The 17771-nt window shown below is 41.5% G+C and overlaps 1 protein-coding gene across 1 annotated transcript in view; it reads left to right on the top strand.

Moving 5' to 3' along the window:
* The window catches only part of ONECUT2 (one cut homeobox 2), an 86411-nt gene extending 69447 nt beyond the window's left edge, over positions 1-16964 (top strand). Inside the window, exon 2 of the mRNA XM_028747900.2 lies at positions 1484-16964. Coding sequence (XP_028603733.2) covers positions 1484-1770 — 287 coding nt within the window. The 3' untranslated portion in view covers positions 1771-16964. The remainder of the gene's footprint in view (positions 1-1483) is intronic.
* The last annotated feature ends 807 nt before the right edge of the window (positions 16965-17771 follow it).

Genomic DNA, 17771 nt, shown 5'->3' with positions numbered 1-17771 from the left:
GACTGAGAGATTATAGCCACAAAATATCTTAAGGGCTGTCATGTGGAGGATGGAACAAGCTTGTTCGGAAGGAGGAATTTTGATTTGGCTCACATGTAAAGGTGGACCTTTTAAATTAGCACTTTCTGAATCGATACACAAAACCAAAATGCAGCCACCCTTCAAAATTCACACTTCTCCCAATTTTGCAATGCAGCTCTCCAGCCAAGTAAGGTGTACAAAATGCACGCATGGAGGAGAAGTGTGGGGAGAAATGCACATATTGGTGAAAAGGACGTGCAAAATGCATTACATTTGGGGAAATGGGATAAGAATGGGCACATTGGGGGGGGGGAATACAGTGGTACCTTGGTTTAAAACCATAATCCATTCCAGAGGTCCGTTTGTAAACCAAAACAGGTTGTAACCCAAGGCGCGCTTTTGCCACTCTCAATTTTTTTTTTGTCGTAATCCAAAAAAAAATGGGTTGTAATCCAAAAAAAGGTTTACAAACCGCGACATGCACTTCCGGGTTTGACGTGTTTGTGATCCAAAATGTATGCGAACCAGACTGTTTGCAAACCAAAGTACCACTTTACATTAAAGTGCTGTTGAATTTTCACAATGACTTTTTTAAAAAAAGCAAAAACCAACCAACCACAAACTAATGTGCAAATCTGGATAACTGAACTTGAGGCTGGAAAAATGAGAAACTGAAATTGTGCGATTCCTCAAATTTGCTTAATATACACATTTGTGCAATGCAGTTTCCCCTAAAACAATTCACTTTTGTTTGTTATTTTGATATGCTTCTTGAACACATTACTTCTCCTGCCAACCTAGCAGTTTGAAAGCACGTCAAAGCACAGCGGGAAGGTAAACGGCAATTCCATGCGCTGCTCTGGTTCGCCAGAAGCGGCTTAGTCATGCTGGCCACATGACCCGGAAGCTGTACGCCAGCTCCCTCGGCCAATAAAGGAGATGAGTGCCGCCACAACCCCAGAGTCGGCCACAACTGCACCTAATGGCCAGGGGTCCCTTTACCTTTACACATTACTTGGCTGGAGAATTCACTGCTGCAAAATTCAGAGGAGTGCAAATTCCGAAGGATGGCTATTTGCGTATTGTTTCGGAAAGTACAGAATAGGGTAGGTTCCCTTTGAAATCTGAGCAGAGCAGAGTTTTTCCTCCATTGCTAGGGGCAGAGCCATGGTAGTCTGCCTATATGCTAATGCCAACCCGGTTAATTACACACTCTGTATTAACCGAGATGGTTTTTACTATGCACTTTGCTTGCATTAGTCACTCCCAGTCAGAAAAGATGGGCCTGGGCAGGTTGGATATTGACGTTTCTGCAATTTGCACAATAAAAGTTGAACAGTTTACATCTACTCTACAGCTTCATCAATGTTTTCAATGTATCACCTGCTCAGTTGACTGGTACTTATGCATGCATTGATCCTCTTTCCCTTTCTCTCTCCTCTCTCTGTTTCTCTTTCCTAAGCATGCAAACGCAAAGAACAAGAACCAAACAAAGATCGGAACAACTCCCAGAAGAAATCTCGTCTGGTTTTCACTGATCTCCAACGCAGAACACTTTTTGCCATCTTCAAAGAGAACAAACGTCCGTCCAAAGAAATGCAGATCACCATCTCTCAGCAGCTGGGCTTGGAACTTACCACTGTCAGTAACTTCTTCATGAATGCTAGGAGGCGGAGCCTCGAGAAATGGCAGGATGATCTGAGCACCGGGGGGCCCTCCTCAACCTCCACCACTTGTACCAAAGCATGATCGAAAGTCAGAATCTAAATTGGGCACAACTCAACTAATATATATATGGAAAGGAATGGATTCTTACTGGGGCCCTTCACTGGTGATTTGAAAGCACAATCCTCTTACAACAGTAATACTGATTTACAACACAGGGCATTTTAATTTTATTTAAATGGTTTTTAGGGATTTCTTTTTTTAAAAAAAAAGTGCAGGTCAAAAATACATTAAAAGGCAAGACTAAGCATGTCTGAAACATAAGTAGGTCATGCATGACCCAAATTAATCCAGGGTTATCATGGCAGAGCCAACGGAAGCTGAAAATATTCATCAGCTTCGAGGGCCAAGGAATCGGTCAACAAGACAGCATCAATTTTGCTGAGATTTGTTCACCAAAGGAAATCCAAAGACACTGGACCTATTTTGTTTCCAACATGCTTAGTTTCTCCACTCTACTATACCAAAGCTCACAAGCATTGAAACATACAAGTACTGAGCACAAACTTAATCTAGACCTAAGAACACGGGGGGGGGGGTTATTTTAGAAACTCAGGCATGGTTACGTTAAACATTTTCAGAACTATCCGACTTGCTTTCTCTTAAGGGGGGGGGATGTCAATGGAGATAAGGTCTTGGATCAGTACGATTCGGTTCCCTTGAACCCAAACTATCAAGCACAAAGACACCAGAAAACAGGAACAGCTCTGGACTCTTTGCCTGTTCTTACAAGACGTGCTCGGAGTTAGGGGGTGTTAGCGAACACATTGGTTTCAAGCACACTTTTGCAGGTCTTCACAATTTCTATTTGTACATAGTGCAGACACACACTCAGGAAGCCAGATTAAGATGCTACCACAGACAGAGCAAATGCAACACTTGAAACGCTCTAGACTTTATTTTATATTTTTTAAAAAACCACTAATCGTGAATGTGTCCTAAACAGTTATGAGACATCCAATTTCATCCCTTCACTTATTTATTTAATTATTATTATTTTTGGCCACATCCATTCTGTGTTTGAGTTAGTTGGTGTTTCCAGGCAGGAAAATAAAGCCAATGCCTTCATAACGTCACTGACCACTGGAGCACTTACTCCAAGTCTCTTCCATGGATAAAAAGCATCCCACCCACCACTTCATGTAAGAATGCAACACACCAAAGATGCAGGATATTGCAAGCCAAAGACCATTATAACTTGCCATTTTCCAACCTCATTGTCATCACCATTGTCCTTGTCATCAGTGTAGTCAGGTTTTGAATATGTTAGAAGTAAACACCAGTCAGTGTACGGCTCTATTCCAGTTCACTTGTCCAGTGAGCTGAAAGAGACAGTGTTCTCAAGTGAAGCATCAAAGATAACTTTTAATCTCACTAGGGTACAGTGTTCACCTAAGGACACCCACACACAACACACGTCATCTTTCTCATCAGAATTGCTATGGTCACTCAATGTGCATATTCACCAGTGAATAGCCCCCCATTCCTTGGAACACCACTTGAGTGTTCAAAAGCAAGCCAAATGCTGTAACGATCCTTTAAAGACACTTGAGACTCTTTTATGTACTACTTAATCGAAACCAAAGAAACTTTTTCTGCACCTACTTCTTCTGCAACAAACTGTTCCATTTAGGGGGGAAAAAATAAAGAAATGAATAATAATTTAAATAAAAAAATAAAAAAACCAAACCAAGGAAGCACGTCAGGAAACAAACCAATGCTAACACACTGTGTTTTGACAGACATCTTGGGACATTTTTAGGAAGCAGAGTTCAAAGAAAGGGTTGACAAGAAAGGAAACGAATGGAAAAGCCAATGGGGATTGCTGCTTCATTTTGACAACTCAGTAATCTTAAAGTTGAAGATTGTCTTTAATTTGTGCCTATGCAGTTTTTTCAAAAGAACAAGGAACAGAGCAACCGAGACCTCAACAGCTACAATACCAAAGATGAGGATTTCTCACGACTTTTAGTTCAGTTCATTCTCCCCCCCCTTGCACAGCTAATATGCGTATAGCACGATTGATCTGTGCAAAGGTAAATTGATTCTGTTTCTTTTAAGCAACAAAAAACAAACACACAAAAAGGATGATATTTTTCTTTTTAATATTGAAAAGTTCTTTTCTTTTCTTTTTTTCAATTTCTGCTCTCACGTGGAATCTTCCAAAGGATTCCATGGGCTCCAAGTATAAGATGTTGGGATACTAAGCTAATGAATCTTCTCCAACCCGATGTTGTGCGTGTGTGGAGTGGAGAAGCATCTTACTCTTTAAATGATAATTTTGGCTCAGTGGGGTTGCATATGTTATGTGATTTTTAAATGATAACCTAGGAGACAGGGGTCAGAGGACAACTTTTGTGAATGCAAATGAATTGTATGTGTTCTTGTTTCATACTTGAGGAATCTCAAACTGTTGGAAAGGAGCCTGACACATATAATCCAGACAGTGAATAGTTAGTTCTTTGTCAGATCTTTGGGCAGTTTAACTTCACTATCCCGTGTCCTGCACATGGCCATTAAGTCTTGACCACTCAGGTCCAGATTCTTCCACCAGACCAGTGTTTCTCAAATCAGAAAATCATAGACCTTCTCGACCTTGTAGCTCTTTGGTCCCCACACCACCAAGCAGGCCCAAACAATCCTATGCCTAGCTCCTGCTCACACAGTATACAGCTCTGATTCATCCATGGTATACAGCTTCTTCCCTCAGATTCATATACATTCACTCTTCCTGGGAGAACTCCCTCTCTGAACTCAGGACATGACTCTACCCTTTTCAGTCATCAATGTGAGTGGAGTGATAATCCTTCCTTTGGAGAACCCAGAATATTGAAAGCATATTAAGTAATAACACACCACCACCCTGGTTGAGAAACACTGTTCTTGGTGACTTTTAAAATATTGCGGACCCACCAATGGTATTCTGTCTCCATTGAGAGCCTGCGTTCTGTTAATTTGAGCTAGTAATGAAATTTTCATAACCGCTATATGCAAAATCCACCTCCAGTCACCCCACTTCAAAGGGGAACCACCCTTAAGGCACCTCCAGCTCCTCTGTGGGGTGTTGATTTGCTGTTTGGGAATCAATAACTTAAGCTGGATGAGGAGCTGGAGATGTTGACTTGCAGGTATCATCCACACCCATTAAAATTGTTGCTAGTATTGTTAGACTTTGGTAGCAAAACTCCCCCCCCCCCCCTTTAACAATTCTGGACTAAGCTCTCAGCTCAGATCCATCACTATAACAATAACAGGGTAATTATGATTAACTTCATTGTAAGAAAGAATTTGGAACTATTGCACCAGTAGAACAAACTTGGATTCTTCCATGAGAAAGAGTTCAAGATGAAATGTCTTTTCAAACCCCAACCTGAAGATATAAAGGAAAAGCATCCAAAATTCATTCCAAAGTGCTTTGGTGTGAGAGGTGGATTTTACTTTTATCAGAAGGGAGTGTTGGCCCTAAAAGTCTTGGAGCCAAAAACCTAAATTTCCCCTTCCAATTGTTTTAAGAATTTCCATGGCAGAAACTGAAAGCCTGGCTTGAGGTCTAACCATTGCCACGGTGGCTTCTCAATGGTCACAGAACATCAACACTGAGTGAGTTTTGCAATGCGTCTTGTGCAAATGAAAAAGATCACGAGGTCCATGTGAAAGTCTGGGTATGGTCAGATGCAGGCATCGGCAGATGTGGCGCATCCCTCCAAAATAAGATACACACTTTGCATCTCGGGTCATGTTCTATTCAAGAATGTTCACTTATGCAATGCTGTTGATTCATTCTTGCATTTGATTTGTTCATATGTCTCAGACGTCTAACAGTCTCTTATTGGGATGAACATGGTACTTCAGCTGAAGAGCAAAAGGCCATTTCCAACCTCTTCAAATACTGCTCTCTGTTTTTCCTTTGCTTGCCAGGGAGGGACGGGTGATTCTGGGGGACTTCCTAGGCAGCACAGTCAGTTCAAGCACTGGCCAAGACTGTCAGGCCTCACTCTTGCCCTACATGAACTGAGAGTGTGCCCTATATTACAGCCGCCCCTTCCCCTGTGGCTGTGTGTACATTGCAGGGAAACATTAGCAGCGATAAGCAAGCTGTCTTTCTCGGAATGCTTGTCTGCCATGCTGGCTGCTCTTAGGTATCCAGGAAGCCCAGGAACCCTAGAGTGACACAGATTGAATGCCACTGATCTAGAATCCATTTATATTGCCTTTTTTCCAGTTGTTGGTGAATGTGGGGAACTATTTTTTTTTAATATCCAGGTGCTCACACCATCAGACACACTCTGGACTGCAGAAGATGTTTCTGGATCATTTTTTTAGGGAGCATGGCCAGCGCTCCAGTCCTGTCAATTGAGACCATAGATCAGGCACCCCCAAACTCGGCCCTCCAGATGTTTTGGGACTACAGTTCCCATCATCCCTGACCACTGGTCTTGTTAGCTACGGATGATGAGAGTTGTAGTCCCAAAACATCTGGAGGGCTGAGTTTGGGGGTGACTGCCATAGATGCTACAGGGAAAAGGCCACGTTACGCTCAGTCACTTGCAGAGTCTTTGCATCAGTGTAAACGGCTGCAACAGGAGGGATTTCCTAAATTGCAGAAGTCCGCCTTTGTCCAAAGAGTATTTTGCATTGGTGTTACAAACTTTCAAGCAAAGTGGGGGGAATTCCCTCCACATTTACCTGCTCCCCCCCCCCACGCACTGGCATGACAGTACACACACATAACTCTGGTAAGGCAGGGATAACTAAGTGCTCCCCTATTCCTTGAGCCAGAACAGGGTTTCCCAGGCTTGGCCCTCCAGCTGTTTTTGAACTACAACTCCCATCATCCCTAGCTAGCAGGTCAGGGATGATGGGAAATGTAGTCCCAAAACATCTGGAGACCCAAGTTTGGAAAACTCTGAGCTAGAACCACCCACTGAGACAGTATTAGAACAAATCCCGCCATACTCTGTCAAAGATGCGGACAAAATCCAATTGCAGCCATACCATACAGACAAGCAATGGGCAGAAAGCACTCAGTTATCTATTGGAAAGGCTAGACAACATTATAAACATCTCAGTGCTAAGATTGCTGTCCAAAGAGGCTTGTAATCTATGCGAGTCACAAATCATGAAAGACTCCATACTCCATTTCTGTTATATGCAGGCAAAGAAGTCACAGTCAACAACAACAGGAAATCTAGGTTAAAAACAAGAAATGCGGAAGACACAGATTTTGCATGTTAAGGGGAGTGGAATTCAGTTTTATCCAAGCACTTAGAGGCACTAGGGCTCAGGATAATTGCTGGCATTGCACTGAGCAACAGCTCAGTACAAACGATACACTTGATGCAAGAGCTCTGCATTTTGACTATGTTCTTCTTAACTAGGACCTCCCTTTCTACCCAAGCAAAATCCGCGTGAAAATATTTTACATGGCAAAAGGTTTAGGCTGCAATCCTACATTCGCCTACTTGGGAGAAAGTGCCATTTAACTCAGTGAGACTTACTTTGGAGTAGATGTGTATAGGATTGCACTGGCAAAGCAATGTCAGGAATGGGAAACCTGTGGCCCTGCAGCTATTGTGAGAAACCCACCACCCTCATCCAGCAAAACTGAGGCTCCCCATCCCTGCAGTAAGGCATACCTACATTACAAATTTATAGTGGGCTTCCCCTAAAAATCCCATGAAGGGTAGTTTGGGAAAGAGAAACTTCCTTTAGAGATCCTTAGCCCCCTGCTACCTGGGGGCAAGTCAGAGATGTGACTTTTGCTTATCATCACACATTAGGTCTTCCATTTACTCCAGGTTTGAGAGAGAGAGAGAGATTAAAACTCAGAATAGTGGAGCATGCATGTATCTCATTGGGTTTTCCCACATAGTCTGAAACATCAAAAGTATTTATCAGCATTGAACTGCATTCCTGAGGTCAGCACTGGCATTATGTGTGTGTGCACATATGTACACACACACACACACACACACACACACACACACACACACGGCAAGCCCTGGAAGGCAAAGCTCCAGAGCAGGAATCCCTAGGGATAAGGAGAAAGAGTCATGTGGAGAGCAGATTCATTGCACACAATTAAGGTTGCTAAGGTTGTGCTTTGCTAGGATTGGAGTGCCCAAGTGTTGATAAACTATACCTTATCCACAATGATGTGTTCCCGTGTGTGTGTGTGTGTGTGTGTGTGTGTGTGTGTGTGTGTACCCATTGCACATGGATATATACATATATAGACACACACATTCAGACTTACCTGCGGTCTTACTCTAAAAAGAACTCTGACAGCATTTCTGGCATAATGGTCACATTGGTGAAAAGGGATAATCTCAGACTATCAAATCCTGTCATCTGGTATATCTACTCAGGCATGAGACGCATATTCTGTTTTAATTATATGAATACGAAAGAAAGTGGTTAATGTTTGACATGCCATTTGTAGCTCCACCAACGGCTGCCAACAGTTTAGCCGGTGATTTCTACTCAACGTATAACACACATTCTTCCTTCTCTGAAGTTATCCAGTGTCTCTGTTCCCATTACGAACAGCCGCTTATGTTCCTAACCTCTTGTGGTCTTATTTTGACTTGTCCCAGCCATATTTCCTTTGTTGCAGTTGCACTGTTGGTAAACATTTATGTAACTTTGCCACCTGCCATTCACCAAATGACAAGGGCATCTTGGAGACATGGCAGCCATTGTTAATATTTTTAATTTTTTTAATGTCTTGGCTTAAACTTCTGTATAAATGCATTGAGTACTGCTCATTTTGTGTGTTCTGCTCCACCAAATAGTAGCGATATAGTATCCCAACATCTTCCTTACCTTTTATACTTGGAGTTTTTTTTTCATGGGCACATCCAAGATGAATTCAACTTTCAAGAAACCTTGGATATTGTTTAATCATCTGTGGAGGAACAAAGAATGTGCTTGATTACTTCGGTTGAATAGCTTTATACTGGATCTCTCTTAACTAAAGCTAAATCCAAAGACCTACGGAGGACAAAAACCAGCAAAACGTAAAGCTCAGACCGACTTACGGGAATAGCAACCTCCTTTTTTTTTACCCAAAAAAAAGAGGAGAAGTGGCAATGACATAGCTATGGGGGAACAAAAATTCTGATGTTTTTCTTGCTTGTCACCATATTTAAGTATTTTGTGATTTTTTTTATATAGATTATGCTTGGCCTACTCTATATTTATTATGGGAATTCTTATTTTTGCTATTGTTTAAAAGTTACGCCAGTCATCTTCAAAGCCTTTATTTCTTTCCTGATAATGTTGGGGCTATATTGGTGGTTATCTGTCGTAAGATTTACTTTGATGAGATCAAGGCCTAAGCCGAAAGCCTTAGCTCCACTTAAATTTTCATTCCGACCAAAGCTTCTGTTGGTTCCAATGGAGCCAGGGCGCCATCTTGGATTTTCGGATGCAACTTTAGCTGGAGCTAAAACGGTAGGGTCTCGCTTCTGTTGATTACCCTTTGTGATTATTTTGATGACGTTGCTGGTTATTTTGGTCGCAGCCCACTTGGATGTGCTCCCAAACATGTCCCACTGAAATGAACCAAAGTTGTGCAGGAGCATGGATGCATGCTACTGCCGCAGATTTCAATGGGTCGTATGCAAGAGCCTTTTCTGCTGGGCTGGCCTTTTTGTTAGACTTAATTTGCTCCCCCCCCCCCCCCCGCTCTTATTTATCAATCCTAGAATCGTAGTGCATCCTAGATGCAAATCTGAGGTTAGCACATAAATTTAATGGGGAGGGAGGGAGGGAGTATTAGTAAAGTTCTGTTACAGACATGGGGGGGGGGAGAGAGACAAGGTACCAAAAATATTAAATTGTCCCCAACCCCTCTCCCTAAACTGGAGCATGCTTTATTTCTTATAATCAATCTCAATGGTTTTATAAAATGATTGACCCTTAAGTTATTTAATTTAATTCCTCCTCACCTCACTCAAAATAATGAAACCAAAAAAAACCAGTGAGGGATACCTTTTTAATTATTATTATTATGGCACATAAGAGCCTTCATAATATAACTTATTTATTTAACTTATTCAGCATCTACTGCAGGTGCCCTTGTATAGTTTATATTTTTATTTTTTTTATGAAATCAACTTAAAGCACTACAACTTATTTGCTGTCAGAACAACAGAGTGATGATTTTTTCTTTTTCCTTTTCTCTTTTTGGACAAGCAAGGAATATTTTGTCTAAACCATGCATTCAGGAACAACAGGGGATTTTTTAAAGAAAAAAAAAAACCAAGACACTGCAACACTTTGCCTGAACTTTGTGGCTTTTTAAAAACTTAAGCTGGGGGAAAAATATAAAATAACAACAAGCAAAAAATAATAATAATAATAAACAAATAAAAAATACCTAAAAAGAGAGAAACCCTTAAAGTAGCTGCTTCCAAGAATGAACTTTGTGTGTGTGTAAAAAAATAAAAATTAAAAGGATTAAAAAAAAAACCTGAAAAAGGAAAAAAAAAACTTTCTATTTCTAGTGAGAACCAAAGAGGCTACCTCACTGACTTTTTCCATTTGTAATTTTAATCGTGTTGATGATACCAAAGATACCAAAGATTTCTTTCTCTGTGCGGTCTGCATTTTGCTTGTGCTCTTTATAGTTTTAACTTTTCCTCCTTTACATCCAGTATGTACAGCTGCAACTCAGATGCCCTGTCCTCTGTCCCGACAAACGCCGCTATCAGAGGGAACTGCTAATTCTGACAAAGTCATTTTCTGTGTTTTATCCTTCCGCCGCCCCCTCTTCCCCCTGCCCCAGTCCCTACCCACCGCCTCCGAAAAAAATGAGACCCACGGCTTGATCTCAGGCACAGTTGCCTTCTTACAGCAGGAATGGTCCAAATGCAGAAAAGAGAGGGGTGTTGTAGCTGATGGAATTGCCCAGCAATTTTTGCATCATGATGCTACACTGAAGGATGGCAGCGTGCATCCCTTTCTGGAATGAATCAGAAAGATGTACAAAATCTAGCATCGCGCTCTCTGGAGCGGACTCTCCAAGTACCCCTGTTTTCCAGGGACAGTCCCTGATTTACAGAAGCCGTCCCAGTTTCTGAATGTCCCGCATTTTCCTTAGGACACCCCATTTTCATCAGATAAATGTTGGGAGGTATGGAGTTACGTGACCTCCAAGCCAAGGAGATAAGCAACTACACAATCTGTAGAAGACATCTGAAGGGAAGGGTTTTTTTTTAAAAAAAGTTTTATTATGTTTTTATATATGTTGGAAGCTGCCCAGAGTGGCTGGAGCAACACAGTCAGATGAGCGAGGGCATAAATAGTAAAATTATTATTGTGGAATAGGACTTCCCTGTTTTCATCAGAGAAATGTTGGGTGGAATGCTGGAGTGGCCTTAGCCAACTGAATGGGAATGTGAGTCCCTTTCTGGAATCTAGTTGTTTACTGGATCTAGTTGCCCATGACTTGATTGGGACTATGGCCTGGGACCGATGGGGAGAGACAGTCGCTTGGTGCTAGGACTCAGGCTATGCACCCAGGTTCAACCACTGCCATCGCCTGTTAAAAATAAATAATGTATCGCTGCTGAAGGAAGCATGAGATACACTACAACTATTACTGTGGATTACAATTGATGGGTAACAGCTGGTAGCAAGAGAGAATGCAGCTCTTGAAGACCAAAAATGTTGCCCACTACTAGCTAGCTGGACCAGACCAATGGTCTGACACAGCATAATTTAGCTTGGTTTGTTCACAGACATGCAGCAAGTGCACCAGTTTTAAGGGGACTCACTTGAGGGGAGCATTCAGACTCTGTGTAAGACTGTGATTATAGATTCCCATCCTTGGATGTAAGTTCCACTGAGAACAATGCAATCTCCAAGCAGGTGTGTTTAGGATCCGGGTCAAAGAGATGAATGTGCTAAACGTACCAAATCATACCCTTAAAGCAGGCTTTGCCTAACCCAACATCCTCCCAATGTTTTGGACTACGATTCCCATCATCCCCAGATGGCCGGGAATGATGGGAATTGTAGTCCAAAACATTGGGAGGGTGGGCAGGTTGGTGAAGGGTGCCCTAAAGTATACCCTGCCTTGGAAGTAAATCCAACTAACACCAGTGGTGCTTACTTCTGAGCAACTGTGGCTGAACCATCAACCTATGCATTTTATTACCTTCAGTTTGCCCAGTGTTCTTCCGGCTTGTGGCTATTTGGAGGTGGAGCTCCAGCCATGTGGGCTTCTCTGCATACACAAGCTTCCAGGGTTCACCTTCAGCAGCAGCTCCATGTTTCACCTTCAGCAGAAGCTCAACAAGGCATCTCTTTGAATGCAAGGAACGGCCCAATTCACTGAAGAGCTTGATTCTCATGCAAGCTTCTGCACAAGGATCAGGGTAGATGTGTTTGAGATCAAGCTGTGGGATCTACAAAGTAAAGAAGGCAAATGTGTTGAACATGAGTCATATTTTATTGCTATTCTTGTTGTTCCTAGGAAATTACCTCAGCCGTTGTTGTTTCTCCTTCTGCTAGCTGCTAAATACTTGTTGGAAATATCTGAGGGACTTCACCCTAGATTTGTTGACACCATTTGATTCTGGCATACACAGGTTGTCTGTGTGTCTTAGTTTACAATACATAGTCATTTATTTCAGAATGGTCCTCTGCTAGAAATCCAGTTTAAAGGGATAAGAAGAGAGAGTAAACAAAAAATCACAAATATACATCTTTTGATTATTATTATTTTATTTTATTTTTGAAAAAAGCAAACCACAGGCAGATTAAATCAGTATATTTTACTCAGTGGTAGAACATCTGCTTTGCATGCAGAAGGCTCAAGGTTCAATCCAAGGCATCTCCTTGGGGATTTCCCTGCCTCCTGAAAACCTCAAGAGCAGCAGTGCTGCCAGTTGACTTCCAAGGTACATGGAGCAATGGCCTGACTCAGTATGAAGCAACTTCCTGTGCTCCAAAATATTCAAAAGACCTTGTGAAATTTGCTTTTAGAAGTTCCTCACAAACTCTGAGGAGAACTTGCTTCCAGGTTTTCCCTGGGCTCCGAATTCCATAAAAAGGACGCAGGAGAAGACCCTTTCCCAGCCATCACCAATTTGGCCTCCCCAAAAAGAACATCTGAAGCAGGAACTCACTGTCCCAGGGGGGGGGGGGACCCTGCTTCTTAGAACTCTATTCTGCCATTTCCCAGCTTAAAAATTTGCAAAGCTCATTTTACCTATTCCCAGATTTTGTTTAACAATCAACCCCACCCTGGAAACAATAGCCCTGTGAGGCAAAAAGGGGTGGGGTGGGGTAAGCCATGGCTGTTTATAATAGTATATTAATGTATAGCGCAGATGAGACCTAGGTTTATTATTATTATTATTATTATTATTATTATTAAAATTAATGCCTATTTCTAAGAAAGATCCAAGGCATCTTACAGCAGATTAAAATATACAAAAAGTAAAATGAGACAATATTGTATACAAATGTAATTAATAATAATAACTATGGTTCCTCTTCCATCCTCCACTTTGCTTTTTTCCAACAAGGCTTTAGCAGATTGGCATAGATTTTTTGACGTGCAAACTGTGCCCTTCGTCAGTTCAACACAACAAAACCCCAATCCTGTCACAGATTCCTTTTTGCCTTCGCATCCTTCCTTTCCCCTCCTTCCTCCCATCCCCTCCATATGACGTACTTCACCCCCCCTCCCACCGCCACCAGTTTCTTGACTCCTATTGTGTAAAGTTTTCTACATTGCGTATGGCGATATGCCTTCAACATAGAGCTATAATAATTCTCAGGATGCCTTCCATGTGTGGAAGACAATGATTGATCCTTTGTGTTGAGCCCTTCCCGGCCGGGCCCTCCGTCGACCTCTCGCCCTGCAAGGGAACGTCGAAGGAAGTCCCAGAGCCTGGACACAGAAAATGATGCAAAATTGGCAGGGTCCTTTGATGGCAAACCACATTACCTATCAGACTCATGCTTCACGTGCAAAGTGTGAACTTACCACAGGATGAGTGCCTTGCTTGAACCAAAGCAACGATTTTGCCAGTCTAGACCTCTCTGTGCTTTTTTTTTAATTCTTCCTGTGAATACCTCAGCGTCAACTGGGCCGCCATATTGTAACTGGTGGGCTTATTGTACTGTGGTGCTTTGCAATGCAACCCTGCAAAGAACATGACTTGTAATAATAATACCAAAGGTCCTTTCCTTTTCTTCTTCTTCTTCTTCTTCTTCTCCTCCTCCTTTCCCCTCCTTCTCTTCCTCTCCTCTCTCTTTCTTCATGGTTCCAAAGCTTTAAAATATAACCATGGGCATGTTGGCAACGCAGACCGCTCAATTCCTTACCGAATTTTCTCAGATATACCTCATAGATGATAGTGTTTAGAGTAATGTTATTATAGCGTATGTAATAAATTATTCACTTGTTTCATTTTGGTAACTGTGATTTAAAAGAAATAAAAAAAAGCTTTATACGTTTTAGGTTGTGCTTTTGTAATAGACAGGAAAAAAAAGGTGCGCTTAAAGTTGTATGTCCGTCTTTCTTCCCTTTGGATTTTTATTTATTCTGGATTGGGAAAAGTTGCAGAATGAGCCCAAAGTTTACAGTTTTTCATATTTTGCTGAAGAAACAATCTGTGTTAATTTGCTCTGTTGAAGAAGAAAAAAAAGTATGATTTATTTTCTACATTTGTGCTACTTGGTCTGAACAATTAATTGTTCTGTGTTAACGGTGTAGTATTATAATTAGCAACTGCTATAATTTCAGTGCTATAATTTTGATGCATGAGGCAAAAGAAAAAAACTTAGCAGTGTAATGCATTGTGGTTCTTAATAGCAATTTCTTTTTCATTTGGAAATAGATGTTTCCCTTTCATTTGATGAAATTTATTTATGCATGAGAGCCTGTTATCCGTTAGCGGTTGTGAAACAGTTTGTGTATACATTGCATTTAGACTGTGAAAAATGTGCACAGTTCTGTCTCATACAGTTGAAATATTGGTTTGCAAAGTGAAGGTATTTCCGTTCTAATATGCATTTAGATCAGTTCACATTGGGGAGAGAAAAAACCCCCACACCCAGTCCAAATTAGATTCAAATTATAATGTTAACAAGAAAGATTAGCCAGTCGGCAGTTCCCTGTTTCTAAGACAAATGTCACTTATATGTGGGTACTTTGACACCTCTTAATTGGAAATATGAGTCAGCTGTGCATTGTTTTCCAATACAAAAGGAGTTCCTTTGGCTTTATGGTTAAAAAATAAAATAAAATAAATCTCCAGCAATACATGAAATATTATAGCAAATTTATATAGCGATTCTGAGAAGATGAAGAAGAAAGAGCAGCAATTTCCCCCTTAGCTCTGCTGGGAATGAACACCAAACTGATGGTTCAGTGATTGTTTCTCTTGGGGTGTATACAAGCTGGTCAACGTTTGGCATGCGCCAAACCCCACCGGAATTAGCAGGGTCTGTTCAAGTCTTGTTGTCTGCAGTGACTGACAACAGGCTCTTTTGGTAGTTCAGCCTTTAAAAAAAATATTCAATAAAAAACCACACACCCGACACGGTTATAATAGCTACTCATCTACCTTGCCTATGCAACTGTATTTCACTTTTCAAGTGTGTCCGAAGGGTGTTTGTCCGTTTTGTTTTGTACCTCACCCCCAAAAAAAGAGAAAGAAAGAAAATGGGGACAGCCTTCTTTACAGGGTGCCGCGGCTTATGTTTACGAAGGTATATTTTGGAGACAGGTCAAGAATGCTGTGCACTCCGTTCTGACTCGGTGCTTTCAGAAGCATTTTGCTAAGGAGGGTGGGCAGCAATAGATTTTGGTCCTTGGTTGGGGCACCTTCGCTGATTCCAACCACGGACGCAAAAACTGGACACCCACAAGATCTGGTCCAGCATTTTGGAACCAACCTCAAAGGCAGGGTAGACCTTGGGCCTGCCATTATCGGATGTCAAGCACGCGTTCTTGCATCTGTCTCGGCCAGCTCCTTGCAAGAGTGCTTTGCAGAATCCTTGTGGTTTAACAAGAACGATGGGGTGCACTCTCAGGTTATGAGGGGAATTCCTTTTGACCCAATCCCTGCAGCACACTCTCCTGTCAAGGGTAGCACACAATACTTGAACCAGCCTTGACCAAATTAAAACAAAACCAAAACCATAGTATGTGGCAGAACTGGCTTGCCTTTAGCACACTGGATCTCCTTTGGGTTCGTTACTGGTCCCATTTGCAAACTTTCTGCCTCAACCCATCCACCCGGCCACACCATAAAGCCAAAAAAACTGCTAAGTACACTTTACTATGTTTAGGAGAGTGCCACTTAGGAAATAGGCCGTGTGTGGGAAACGGCAGTCTGCTATACAAGACGACGTCCAACATTAACATCCGTAGTGTGTTTCTATGTCTTTTGTCATTAAGAATATATTGGACGTGTGCTTTACATTAGTGCAAAGGAACATATTTTTTATTTGGCCTTATAAAAGTAGATTGTGATAAACGAAAGCTTTGTACTATAGTCTGTTTATTTTTGTTTTCCTATTTATCTGCCAAAGATGGTACTGGATACAAGGATTTTAAATAGGTTTTTTTGTAAGACAGTTAATGATTGTAATAGTGTTTAAAAAGAAAAAGGAAAAAAACTTCCCAAAAGCTTTATATGTTCTTCCGCAATAAGCCGAACCAAATATCTGTTTCAAGTGAATTCCAGTCATGCTAACAGATTCACAAACCATAGTTACCCGAAATGCAGCCGGTTGTTGTAATGTTTGCATAACACTCAAATGCATTTATTTTATTTTTTTCTTTCGATCCAAAGGAAATAAGGGGTATGTGAGAGAATGGCAATGCCAGCTGCTGTTTCGCCAAACAGCGGGTGGTCCAGCTTACTAAGTTTTGCCAAGAATACTTGTAATTTAAGGTATATTTTATAATGCCATTATATGTCTTGGGTTTTCGTTTTTCGTTTTTTTTGTTTTTCTTTTGTGAAGGTGATATGTTAAATCGAGTGTTCCAGACAAATAAAAGTAGCTACAGAATGAATGTTATTTTATTATTAAATGGTTTTTACTCAATTATTTGTGCCAACAGACATCCTTTACCTTAATAACAAATTACTGTATATGTGTCAAAGTCTTAATTTATAGTTCTTGATGTGAAAATAAAGAGAAAAACACGTATGGTTTGTCAAAGTTGAATAAATGAAGAATGCCTACTCTTTTTTATTTTTTATTTTACTTTACTTTTATTTTGTTGCATCCCCTTGCACAAGACACACCTTGTGCCATGGACAAAAGGGAGGAATTGCCTGAAACACTGCAGAGCTTCTGCCAATCATTGTAGACACTGAGTTATGCCCAAATGTTGTTAGTGGTTAAGAGCAGTAGTCTCGTAATCTGGTGAACTGGGTTCGATTCCCCGCTCCTCCAAATGCAGCTGCTGGGTGACCTTGGGCTAGTCACACTTCTCTGAAGTCTCTCAGCCCCACTCACCTCACAGAGTGTTTGTTGTGGGGGAGGAAGGGAAAGGAGAATGTTAGCCACTTTGAGACTCCTTCGGGTAGTGATAAAGTGGGGTATCAAATCCAAACTCTTCTTAGAAAGATACAAAGCTGAGCTGGTGGGAATGAACATAGGCCTGCATTCAGGCAACGTTACTTCCCATTGAAGCCAGTGGAATGGAAATTACGTCAGGACTAACTCGACCCAACTGATTTCAATGGGAATTAAGTTCAGCTAACTTGGTTTGGATGCAACCCACAATTCTACAGTGGACCCTCTAGTTACATACCACTCTGGATACGTAATTTTCGGGTTACGAACACGGCAAACCTGGAAGTGTATACTTCCGGATTTCGCTGTGTGCCCACAGAAGCAGCACCTCAGCCTACAGACTTTTCGGGTTGTGGACGGACCCCCGGAACAAATTTAACTCGTATCCGGAGGGTCCACTGTATAAGGCTGCATTTCTAAACACAAATGCCTGAGAGCAGTGGTGTTTTTTCCTGGGGGGACACAGGGGG

Source organism: Podarcis muralis, chromosome 11 (genome assembly GCF_964188315.1).
Source record: "Podarcis muralis chromosome 11, rPodMur119.hap1.1, whole genome shotgun sequence".
NCBI lineage: Eukaryota > Metazoa > Chordata > Lepidosauria > Squamata > Lacertidae > Podarcis > Podarcis muralis.
Note: the sequence above shows the minus strand (reverse complement) of the source record. Positions and strands in the feature narration are given on the sequence as shown.